This window comes from Coenobita brevimanus, chromosome 23, assembly GCF_032717465.1.
Source record: "Coenobita brevimanus isolate Jiangsu-jjx chromosome 23, ASM3271746v2, whole genome shotgun sequence".
Taxonomy (NCBI): Eukaryota; Metazoa; Arthropoda; class Malacostraca; order Decapoda; family Coenobitidae; genus Coenobita; species Coenobita brevimanus.
Window position 1 is genome coordinate 61625732 of NC_136976.1, and position 13377 is coordinate 61639108.

The window sequence follows — 13377 nt, forward strand, 5'->3', positions numbered from 1 at the left end:
TGCTGTGAAGAGTATGTACGATGGTGCGAAGGCTGCAGTGCGTGTGGATGGTGAACTAAGTGAATTTTTCTCTTTGAAAGTTGGTTTGAAACAGGGATGTGTCATGTCTCCATGGTTGTTCAATCTGTACATGGATGGGGTAATAAAAGAGGTACAAGGTAGGGTAGTGGATGTTGGAGTGACCCTGGTGAGAGAGGATAGTGTTTGGAAACTCCCTGTACTGTTGTTTGCAGATGATACTGTGTTGTTGAGTGAAGATGAAGGGGAGCTGCAAGGCTTGGTGGATGAGTTTGAGAGAGTGTGTAAGAAACGGAACCTAAAGGTGAATGTAGGGAAGAGTAAAGTGATGGACTTTGAGAGAGGTGAAGTTAGTGAATGTACAGCGAGGTTGGATGGTGAGGAATTGGAAAATGTGAGTACGTTTAAGTATTTGGGTAGTGTGATGAGTAAGGATGGAGGTTTGGAGGGTGAAGTGCTTGAAAGGGTACAGCAGGGAAGAAAGGTTGCTGGTTCCTTGAAAGCAGTGATAAGAAACAGGGAAGTGAGCATGGAAGTGAAAAAGTTACTACATGACACTATTGTGATACCAACTCTAACGTACAGAAGTGAAGCTTGGACATTGTTGGAAGGACACAAGTCAAGAGTGAGAGCAGTGGAAATGAGTTATTTAAGAGGAGCCTGTGGAGTCACATGGAGAGACAGGCTGACGAATGAGGATATAAAGGAACGTTGTGGTGTGGATGTGGATGTGATAGGAAGCGTTATGAGGAATACACTGAGGTGGTTTGGCCATGTGGAGAGGATTGAGGGTGAAAGACTGACGAAGAGAGTGTATATGAGTGAGGTGGAGGGGGAGAGAGGGAGGGGGAGGTCGAGGATGAGATGGAGGGATGGGGTGGAGAGGTATATGAGAGAGGGGGGTGTGAGTTGGGAGCAGGGCAGTGAAATGGCGGGGGACAGGGCGACTTGGAGGCGATTTGTTTGTGGCCACCCCAAACGGGATTGAGGCGTCTGGCAATAGATAGATAGATAGATAGAAGTATAGTTTCCTTAAATGATATGAAATCCCAATCCTTCAGACTCAGAACCAGCAACCTGGAGAGGTATGAGTTTTGCCAGATTTAATTTACAAGTACACAACTGTTCACTGATCAGTGCAGTACTGTGCTCATGAATCCCCAGCCATTGAATACTCTTACTTCACCACTTGCTGCTTCGTCAGCTTTCACATCAATCAGTACCACTTGTTTCAAAATGAATGCATGTGTTACCACTTGCCCTAGAAACAAAGTCTTTTCCACTTGGCTTATGTAAGTGTTTGTTTTTATCTATCTATCTATCTTGCCAGACGCCTTAATCCCGTTTGGGGTGGCCACAAACAAATTGCCTCCACGTCGCCCTGTCCCCCGCCATTTCACTGCCCTGCTCCCAACTCACACCCCCCTCTCTCATATACCTCTCCACCCCATCCCTCCATCTCATCCTCGGCCTCCCCCTCCCTCTTCCCCCCTCCACCTCACTCACACTCTCTTCGTCAGTCTTTCACCCTCCATCCTCTCCACATGGCCAAACCACCTCAGTGTGTTCCTCATAACGCTTCCTATCACATCCACATCCACATCACAATGATCCTTTATATCTACATTCGTCAGCCTGTCTCCATGTGACTCCACAGGCTCCTCTTAAATATCTCATTTCCACTGCTCTCTCTTGACGTGTCCTTCCAACAATGTCCAAGCTTCACTTCCATACGTTAGAGTTGGTATCACAATACTATCATGTAGTAACTTTTTCACTTCCATGCTCATTTCCCTGTTTCTTATCACTGCTTTCAAAGAACCAGCAACCTTTCTTCCCTGCTGTACCCTTTCAAGCACTTCACCCTCCAAACCTCCATCCTTACTCATCACACTACCCAAGTACTTAAATGTACTCACATTTTCCAATTCCTCACCATCCAACCTCGCTGTACATTCACTGACTTCACCTCTCTCAAAGACCATCACTTTACTCTTCCCTACATTCACCTTTAGATGCCGTTTCTTACACACTCTCCCAAACTCATCCACCAAGCCTTGCAGCTCCCCTTCGTCTTCACTCAACAACACAGTATCATCTGCAAACAACTGTACAGGGAGTTTCCAGACATTATCCTCTCTCACCAGGGCCACTCCAACATCCACAACCCTACCTTGTACCTCTTTTATTACCCCATCCATGTACAGTTTGAACAACCATGGAGACATGACACATTCCTGTTTCAACCCAACCTCCAAAGAGAAAAATTCACTTAGTTCACCATCCACACGCACTGCAGCCTTCGCACCATCATACATACTCTTCACAGCATTCAACAAATTCCCATCTACTTCATATATTCTTAATACTTTCCACAATTCTTGTCTATCCACCCTGTCATATGCTTTCTCCAAATCCATGAAAGACACATACAACTTCTTTCCCTTCTCTAGAAACTTTTCCACTAAAGATCTAAGAATGAATATCTGAGCTACACAACCTCTTCCCTTCCTAAAACCTCCTTGTTCTTCTCCAACTAATTCCTCTGTTCTTTCTCTAACTCTGCCAGTAAGTATCCTACCATACACTTTTCCTAATATACTAAGAAGACAAATGCCCCTATGATTACCACACACTTCTTTTTCCCCTTTTCCTTTGTACAAGGGAATAATTATACTTGACTTCCAATCCTCCGGGACACTACCTTCCTCCCAGGCCAATTTGCACATCTTCTACATCCATTCTGCTACTGTCTCTCCCCCATGCTTCAGCATTTCACCACACACTCCATCAGTTCCTGGGGCTTTCCCCAATTTAACTTTCTTCATTGCGTCCACAACTTCTATCTTACTGATTTCTTCCTGTCTTCTCACCTCCCTCCTTCTCCCAGCCATTCCCCAGCCACTTATGCTCGCATTACTTCCATCCTGTATGTTCATTAATTCCTTAAAGTGTTCTATCCATCTGCTCACTTTTTCTCCCTTCTCCACTAGTAATCTACCATTTTTATCTTTCACTCCCCTTCTAACCTCACTTCCACCCTGTCTTACTCTCTTCACCTCGTTCCAGAACATTTTCTTACAGTCCTTCCACTTTACACTCAAATTCCTTCCAAATTCCTCATCCATTCTCTTCTTACTATCTCTTACTAATCTTTTCACCTCTCTCTTTCTAGATATAACTCTCTCTTCCGCCTCTCAACTTCTTCCATGCCCCTATTTCTCATCCATTCATTGTATGCTTTCTTCTTTTGTGCCACAGCCTGTCTCACCACTTCAGTCCACCACGCTGTTCCTTGCACCCCGCTCCGTCTTCTCTTCCTCCCACACACCACATCACATGCTGCACATATTTCTTCTGTAAATATCCTGCACACACCTTCCACGTCCCCCATCTGCTCCAATTCATATTTGCACAATCGTTCCTCCACTTCTCTCTTATACTCTGCCTTTTTCTCATCCTCTTGTAACCTTTCCACTCTCCTTGCAACTACTCCTTCCTCTCGTCTTTCCCTTCTTCTATTCCTCCATCTTACTTGGATCCTAATTCTGGCCACCACCAAGTAGTGGTCAGAAAGTCCACTCCCCCAACCTCTATAAACTCTTGCATCCATTACACATCTTCGCATCCTTTCATCCACACACACATAATCAATCACTTTTGTTAAGACCATGACCACACAGGCGCTTTTTGTTCAGGGTGGAGTAAACTGTAGCATCAGCCGATCGGGGTGGTACTCCCAAGGGGAATGGGAATGCTAGTGATAGGGAGAGCTGGAGCTCCCTTTCCACTAGTTGCCAGAATATCTGACCATCCCCTTTTGCTGACTTTTTCAGTGGGACACTAATGTGGAGAGTTGATCAGCATATCTTCTCAGACATTTCCTCTGACTATCTCATACACTACACCACATGCACTTTACGTATCACACAGCATACTGCACTGTCACAGAGGTTGATGCCAGCAAGGGCATGTGGCTAGAAAACTTTGCTCCCGCTACTCAGTGATGGATCTAATGAGGGGAGGCCTGATGAGGGCTCACCCAGCATAGATTTTCAGGCTGGGATGAGATGGGGCTCAAACCTGTGCTAGAGGGTACAGGGCACTGCGGTTTCCAGGCTGCCGCTTCTGCCCAATGGAGAGGGGCCCAAACCCGGGAGTAGCACCCCAGGAGGCTGCCCTATCAATGGGTGTATAGTGGTGGGTCAGTTACTGTGCCAAGATGCATTTGGAGGTTATTCCTATAGCTATTCTGACAGGGTGCCCCGAGGCCACTGCCACAGCCACTGGTCATGGCTGGTGTGTTATGGATCCCAGATCCCATGTCTGGATCTGGGACTGTGCGGGTGGGTGGGGCCTGTGGTATGTCTCTTCCCATTATGTATTTACCGATTATGACAAAAAAAGAAAAATTAAAAGCAATCCTGAAGAAACTAAATCACCCAAGGGGATTAGAGTGGTATCATGGAATGTGGGAAGTCTGAGGGGTGGAGTGGGGGTAGCAGCTGAGGCACTGAGTAGGAGATGGGTGGATGTGGGATGTGTGCAGAAGTCAGGTGTATGGGAGGATCAGCCAGAATGATTTCCAGAAGGGATTGTTGTTACAAATTGCTTTGGCAGGGTAGGCAGATGGATATGGTGGTGTGTGTGTGTTAATTAAGGAGAAATGGATGGAATATGTCGTGAATGTAATGAATCAGTGAAAGGATAATCATTGTGAAATTTTGTTCAGTGGGATAATGTTTGCATTTATATCATCATATGTCCATAAGCAGGCTTGGATGAGGTAGAGAAGGAAAGATTCTGGAATGATTTAATACATGTAGTAACTGGTGTGGGGGATGATGGGATTGTAGTTTTGTGAGGGGATCTGAATGGTCATGTAGGTGAAGTTGCTCAAGGATATGAAGGAGTACATGGGGGATGTGCATATGGTGCAAGAAATGAGGGAGAAAGGAAACTTGAGTTTGGGGAGGCAATGAACATGATTGTGTGCAACACTCATTTTAGGAAAAGAGAGAATAGGTTGATTACATATGAGTCTGGGGGGAAATGATGGTCAGGAGGGCTGATACGAAGTTGGTGAGGATGTTAAAGTTACAGGGAGTTAGGAGTGTGTGCAGCAACACAAATTATTGATATGTGACATGGTGCTTAAGGAGCAGGTGATGAAAAGGAGGACCTATGCACCTAGGAGGAAAGTATGGAAGTTGAAAAACCAAACAGTAAAGGATGCTTTCTACAGTGAAATGAGTAGAGTTTTTACAGATGTTGACAGAAGTGTTATTGAGCAGCACAGAGTCCACAAGAAAAATCTCTTGAGAGTTACTGATTCTGTATGTGGATGGACAAAGGGCCCCCCAGGACATAAAGTATCTTTGTGGTGGGATGAGGATGTAGAAGCTGCAGTTAATGGGAAAAGAAGGCTTTTCTGAGAAAGGAAAAAGGGCGATAACAAAGAGGAGTATTTGGCTGCCAAGCATAGGGCGAGAAAAAAGGTTTACGGGGTAAAATCTGAGTCAGACTTTTACTTGATAACCTAAGTAATGTGGAATGGAAGAATATGATATTTGATGTGGCAGATAGGGGATATTATGGATGAGCAGTGTGTGAAGAATGATGAAGGAAAGGTAGTGGTGAACAGTGAGGACATTAAAGATGCCTGGAGAGAGCATTACAGCTAGTTGTTGAATGAGGAGTTTGACTGGGACAGGGAAGATCTGGAGCCAGCAGATCCAGTGTTTGGCCCTTGGCCTTTGATTGACACCACTACTGTCAGCAGGGCAATAGGGAGGATGCAGGTTGGGAAGGTAGCAGGTGTGTCTGGGTTGACTGCTGAAATGTTGAAAGCCTCAGGAGGTATAGGAGTGAGGTTAATCATTGGTATGATAAATATGATTATATATGGGTGTGTTGTCCCAAATGATTGACTGAAGAGTGTAATTGTAAATGTGCACAGGGGAAAGGGTGATACCCAGGAAAGAGGAAATTATAGAGACATAAAGCATTTCCAGATAATGGAGGTACTGGAGAGAGTTCAAGAAGGTATGATTAGAGAAAGAGTGAATATTGATGAGCTGCAGTGTGGGTTTATGCCAGATAAAGGGACCACTGATGCCATATTCATTGTTCGACAGCTTCAGGAAAAATGTGTAGGAAAGAAAAGGGAACTGTATTTTGTTTTTGTTGATTTGGAGAATGCCTTTGACAGAGTCCCTAGAGAGGTGGTGAAGTGGGTAATGAGAAAGCTTGGGATAAAGGAGTGGCTTGTTAGGGTGGTTATGGCTATGTATGTGGGTGCTCACACCCAGGTAACGGTGAATGGAGATTTGAGTAATGAGTTTTCCATGAATGTTGGTTTGCATCAGAGGTCAGTCTTGAGCCTCATGTTTTTCATGGTACTTAAAGCCCTCTCATGTGACTTTAGAAATGGACTCTCGTGGGAGATGTTGTCCGCTGATGATTTGGTGTTGATTGCAGAGAATGAAAGGGAGACAGAAGAAATATTTAGTAAGTGGAGATGTGGTATGGGGCACAAGGGCTTAAGAGTTAATGCAGATAAAACCAAAGTGATGGTATATAGGGCTGGTGATGATGCTGTCAAAGAAGAGGGAGAGTGGCCATGTGCAGTTTGCCACAGGGGCATGGGAAGTAATTCCATCTTGTGCAGTGTTTGTGATAAGTGGGTGCATAAGAGATGTAATAATATTAAAGGTAGAGTGCGAGATAATGCTAATTTCATGTGTGTGGTGTGTTGGGGAGAGCATGTAGAGACTTGCAGGTGTGAAAGGATTGAACCTCCTGGTGAGTCTCTTGAGTGTGTGGACGAGTTTTGTTATATGAGAGACATATTATGAGCTGGAGCTGGGGCTGGAGCTAGCTCTGTGGCTAGTAACTCAGGGAGCTCTTGCCTCTCCTGACACTGAGAGGACTCTTTGTCCATGCTAAGGGATCTTTGTATGCAGCATGTGTTAGGAGTGTAATGCTATATGGCAGTGAAACCTGGGCTGTAAAGGAAGAAGATGTTTGCAGGCTCAAACGTACAGAAATGACAACAATTAGGTGGATGTGCAGTGTGTCCCTGAGTGCGAGGCCTGGGGGGTCCAGGTTAACAGTTGAGGAGTTGAGAGGTAGGATAGGACTGGAGTGGTGTTGTGATGAGAAGAGGTAGATTGAGGTGGTTTAGGCATGTAGAGAGGATGGGGGATGATGATTAGGTGCAGAAGGTGAGAAGTGTTAATGTTTGGGGTAGGGTTAAGGGAGGTAGACCGAAAAGACCTGGGATGAGGTCATTGAGCGGGACCTCAGGGATAAGAGACAATAGGGAGCCTGCTAGAGATTGAGCAGCATGGAGAGCCACTATTAGGTGACCAAAGCTGACGCATGCAAGCATGCTGGGGCCTTGAAAAACAAAGCAAAACTGATTGAAACATGGAGATCAGGTGAAAGGGGGAAATGTGTGTGAGAAATTAACATAGGTCCTTCTGTTGTGAAGGTAAGTGGGCTGTTTGGGTGGTAGCACAGTGTCCCATATAATGAAGTATGGGAATAACTGTCATGCAGGCTCATGTGGACATAAAACAGTACCATAATATCTTAGGGCATTGATGATTGAGTCCGATTTCTCACTACAGGGATGCTGAGGGATATTAACTGTGGTATATGGGTAAATTCTCACCCCATTTTACATAATCATTAATATATATATCCCTGTGAATCCTGTTTCTTGGTGCTGGAGAGGGAAGCCTAAGCCTTCACACAGTAGTACTGTACCAGTATAACCGAGCAGCTTCACTGCCTTTATTTACACACATTCCTCTGCCCTCCTCCCAATCCCTCGAAAGGAGGGTGAATTGCAGGAGAAGGGCAACTTCAGCCCTCAATTCACCATGTTCATGGCCAGCTGATTCTAGGGCCACAACAGGAGTATCAACAACAGCAACAACAACAGCAACAATAAAAACAGCAACAACAACAATCCTGTTTCCCAATAACAATATCTCTTCTATTAATATCCAACAGAATGGACAGGAGGCAACAGCCCAGCTGATCATTAACATACGAGATGAGAATGACAACCCACCTTACTTCACCCAAAGCTCCTACAGTGGACACATATCAGAGGCAGCAGCAGTGAATTCAGTAGTGCTGATGGAAGACAACACACCCCTCGTCATATCTGCTAGAGATAGGGATTCAGATCAGAACTCAAACCTTGTCTTCACAATCCTGGAGGAAGAAGCCAGAATGTACTTCACCATTGATTCTTCAACAGGTCTGAATTTTTTTCTCTGACATGATTATTTCTTACATTCCTTTGCTTGCTACTGTTTTATAACCTGTATTAATACTTAATTACTACACCCTTAAAATTAAAATACAGTAAGCCCTCGATATAACGAACTAATTGGGGGGAGGGGTTGGTCACTATATTTGATAATTCGCTATATTTGAGGGTGGGTATTATCCGAGGGATTACCAAACCTAGGTCACTATATCCGGAGAGTCATTTGGTCCTACGTGCACAGTCATGACCTAAACTTACGCTATGAAGTTTTACATGGAGAATTCAGTGGTTTATGAAGTTATACATGTAAACACAATGCTGTATGAAGTTGTACATATAAATACAATACCTATAATAAGAATACAGAGATGTGGGCACCATCCAGCCCTCTTAAGCTACCAGAAGAGGTTGGATGACTCCGTTGCTGATGGCTGTCCAGGTTGTAACACAGCACCCCATACTATTAAGCACATTATGGAAGACTGCATTGCACACAATCACCTATGCCAACAGCACAACATACACTCTTTGAGAGCTCTGTGGGGAAGCCCAGTCTCGGCCATGGCTTTCCTAGGGGGCTCGGGGCTGTTTGGCCAGACTGCCTAGGGAACAACAACTACTACTACTACTGTTACAGTACACTTACAGTGCCAGGAAAGGATGCTGTTGAAGTACACTTGCTTTGTCAGGAAGGGATGCTGTTGTCACCGTGGGCTGATTCACAAACTTCCCCCACATTTAACGACCTTTGTTCGCAAAATCCGGGACAAGTTCGGTCGCGATTTGGCTGTTCGCTATATCTGAAATTCGCAGTACCGGGGTTCGTTATATTGAGGGTTTACTGTACTGCAGTTTTTATTAACTCCTGCCTGCTGATTCTTTGTAAGGCATTTTATCTCACCTGAGTCACTGATTGTAACCAGTGTAAATTGTACCTTATATGAGGCTTGCAGCTTGCCCTGTGGAGATCTTCATTGTCATAGGCCTGCAGCTTGGTAAGGATTAATGAGTAGGTTCATGCAATGTAAGTTGAATTTCTGTGATCAGCACTGTCCAGATTGTGATTGTTTGTTTACAAACCTAAGGTTATCTCAACAGGTGCAATTCGCACAGTGGGGCCTTTGGACCATGAAGTGGTATCAAAAGTTACATTTAGTGTGCGAGTCCATGATAATGGCCAGCCCAGATTGTCAGCATCAACCACAGCCACAGTCGTCATCACCATCACCGACATCAATGATGTTCCGCCACGGTTTCTTCTCCAAGAATATAACGCCACCCTCCTCATTCCAACACAGAAGTAAGCTTTTGAAAGCACTATTATTAACCCTTTCTCTGTGATGAGAAATGAGAATATTTACTACAGTATGTTATTCTTGCCATTACCTGTCAATATCCTGTGTTTTGGTGAAGCCCTCATGTAGGGAAGAAGTAAATACCTGTAGAGACTATTTTTGACCCCTTCACAACAAAAGGCATTTCTCAAATTGAATGTACAGTATTAGGTAGATCCTCTGGGACTTGCTTGTTCTTTTAAGTGTCTCACCAGATCACCTGCTCTTGAAGGAAATACAGGGTGTTGAAAAATGGTGAACCACATTTATGTCACCATAAGAAAAATCAAGTAAAAATACTGGGAGAAAATGAAATATCAACACAGAGCAGCTGCTTAATTTTTTGTAGGTACTGTTTCTCTGTTATATGTGTCTTTATCAACTCATAACCCCATAAACTCAACCTATCTATCTACTGCCAGATGCCTTAATCCTGTAAGGGGTTGCCCCAAATAAATTGCCTCTGGCTGAGCTCCCTCCAACTCACACCCCAGCTTACACATACATCTCTCCATTTCATCCCTCCATCTCATCTTTGGTTCCCTATACATCCTCCTCCCCTCCACCTCATTCACATATTTTACACTTTTCTGGTTGGTCTCTGATTCTCCATGCTCCCCACATGGTAAAACTGTCTCCCAAGTGTATCTCTTAACCTTATCAAACACACTAACCAACACCAGAATAGAATGCTCATTTGCTTCCAAATTTATCTGTCCGTTTGTCTTTCCACGTAACTCCACATGCTCCTCTCAGATAACTCATTTCCTTTGCTGTCACTCTGACTTGTGCCCTTCAAATAGGGTCAGAACATCACTTCCATGTGCTAGAGTGAGGATCACAAAACTGCCATGCAGTGATTATTTTTATTTCCATGCCCACTTCCCTATTCCATTTCTCTGGGTTCAATGAACCAGCAACCTTTAAAAACAAGATTATTTTACCCCAGTCAGAGATACGAGCCAAGGGCCTCAGGAGATATAGGAGTGGGGTTAGTTACTGGTTTAATAAAAACATTTATATATGAGTGTGTTGTCCCAGATGACTGGCTGAAGAATGTGATTGTAAATGTGTACATGGAGAAGGGTGATGCCTTGGAAAGAGGCATAAAACTTATGGACCAGATAATGAAGGTAATGTAGAGAGTTCTAGGGAAAGAGTGAATATTGATGAGATGCAGTTTGGGTTTATTGCAGGCATAGGGACCACTGATGCCATATTCATTGTCTGCCAGCTTCAGGGAAAATATATTGGCAAGAAAAGAGGTCTGTACACTGTTTTTGTAGATTTGAAGAAGGCCTTTGACAGAGTCCCTAGGGAGGTGGTGAGGTGTGTAATGAGAAAGCTTGGGATAAAGGAGTGGCTGGTTAGAAAGGCTATAGCTAAGTTTGTGGGTGCTTGCAGTCAGATGAGAGTGAATGGAGATTTGAGTGATGAGTTTTCCATGAATATTGACAAGTATCAAGTTCCTCTTTGTTTGTCATGGTGCTTGAAGTTCTCTCACATGACTTCGGAAATGGACTCCCATGGGAGATGTTGTATGCTGATGACTTGCTGGTGACTGCAGAAAATGAAAGGGAGGCAAAGAAAAGATGTAGGAAGTTGAGAGACAGAATAGGGAGAAAGGGTTTGACGGTAAATGTGGATTAAAAAAAAGTGATGATATCTAGGTCTGGTGGCACTATTGTCAAAGCAGAGGGAGAGTAGCCACGTGCATTTTACCACAGTGGTGAGGGGAGGTAGCTCCATCTTGTGCAGCATTTGTGATAAGCTGTTGCATAAGAGATGTATTGGTATTAAAGGTAGACTTTGAGATAATGCTGATTTCATGTGTGCAGTGTGCTGGGGTAAGTATATAGAGAGTGTCAGAGATGAAAGGATTGATCTTTGTGGCAAGTCTCTTGAGTGTGGAAGTTTTATTTAGAGAGCATGTTATGTGATGAAGTTGGGGCTGGAGCTAGTTCTGTGACTAGGGTAAGGAGTGGTTCAGGAAGCTGTTGCCTCTTTTAACATCGAGAGGGTTGTCCCTCTGTTCTACTGGATCTTTGTATGCAGCATGTGCTAGGAGTGTAATGCTGTATGGTAGTGGGACTGGGGCAGTAAAGGAATAAGATATTCATTGGCTCAGATGTACAGAAATGACAATGATTAGATGAATCTTTTGTGTGTCCTTGAACATGTGGCCTGGGAGGGGGAGGGGCAAGGTTTATGATTGAAGGGTTGAAAGGAAGGATGAGACTGGAGTCTGTTGGTAGTATGATGAGGAGGGGTAGATTGAGATGATATGATCATGTGGAGAGGATGGAGTATGACAGCTGGGTGCAAAAATGAGAAGCGTGAATGTTGGGGGTAGTGTTGGAAGAGGCAGACTGAAAAAGACCTGGGATGAGGTCATAGAGTGTGACCTCAGGGATAAGGGACTGAATAGAAAGGCTGCCAAAGACTGAGCAGCATTGAGAGCTGCCATTAGGTGACCAAGGCTGATGCATTCAAGCATGTTGGTGCCTTTATAAATTATACAGTTATCATTATTGTTATTATTATTATTATTATTATTATTTATTATTATTATTGTCTTTAAGATGATGATGATGATGATTATTATTATCATTATTATTATTATTATTATTATTATTATTATTATTATTTATCCATTCATCTAAATATTTTTCTTCAGGTATACAGTACAGTAATGTATACACTGCATGTGACAGCAGTTAATTGCCTGTAACAGACAGGTCTGTTTGACCCCACAGACTGAGATGAATCAGCAGCAAAAACAACATCAACAACAGTTATTCTCATTGGTGTAACTCATTACTTAGTATGAACTTTATATTCAATGAAATCACATGTAAAGTAGTGCAAACTTGCAAAGTTGTTTTTAAAACAGAATACAGTAATTTATATTGTCTATATGTAATGATGAAATTTCTTCTTTCAGGGATGTGTCCGTTGTGCAGCTGAATGCAACTGACCTAGATTTTGGTGGCAAGGCAAACTTAGAATATGAAATAGCTGATGGCAACAAAGATCAGAAGTTCAAAATCAACTCTAAAATGGGTCTGATCACTGTAAATGATTCAAATAATCTTGCGAATCACTATCAGCTTAAGGTACAGTATTTAAGGATGCACTTATTAACCCTTTAACCGCGGGCATTGTTTTGACCCGACTGGCCCCCCCCTGCGGGGGTTCCAGCCAAAATGTAAACAAACTTTAAAACTTTATAACTCTGCACAGAATAAATCTAGAGCGAAAAATAAGGTACCATTAGAAAGTACTAACCTTCGGCTTTGCAATGATGTAGGTTTCATGATTTCGTTGACTATCACTGGATGGGCAGTGCCATTAGAAGTGAGCGATCTAAAATCACTATTTTTCGCTCACACACCATTACCAAATGCCAACCTCATTCTGATAATAATACTATAAACATACATGAACACTGAACATACGATAAACACCCACTCTGTGTTCACTGAGGCAGGTAAAAGGCACTGTAATTGCCCGCACTTCACTGCCACATCAGCGGTGTTGTCACTCACACAGCTGGACAGATACTGATGCGTGTTTGGTCAGGGGTGGGGTGGGGGGCCCGGGGGGTGGGAGGAGGGAGGTGGGGGTCGGCTGGAGTGAAAGAACTTAATAGCTACTCTCGTTTGAAACAATTGGCGCGCGGAAAAAACGCGGGGTATTCAAAATATTCACAAACATTCCAGAATGACACCCGCGGTT

At 43.6% G+C, this 13377-nt stretch overlaps 1 protein-coding gene across 1 annotated transcript in view; it reads left to right on the top strand.

The window, feature by feature from the left end:
* LOC145392990 (fat-like cadherin-related tumor suppressor homolog) overlaps positions 1-13377 on the top strand; it is a 569943-nt gene that overhangs the window by 273563 nt on the left and 283003 nt on the right. Inside the window, exons 14-16 of the mRNA XM_080267295.1 lie at positions 8041-8293; positions 9404-9605; positions 12584-12755. Of these exons, the coding sequence (XP_080123421.1) occupies positions 8041-8293; positions 9404-9605; positions 12584-12755 (627 nt within the window). The remainder of the gene's footprint in view (positions 1-8040; positions 8294-9403; positions 9606-12583; positions 12756-13377) is intronic.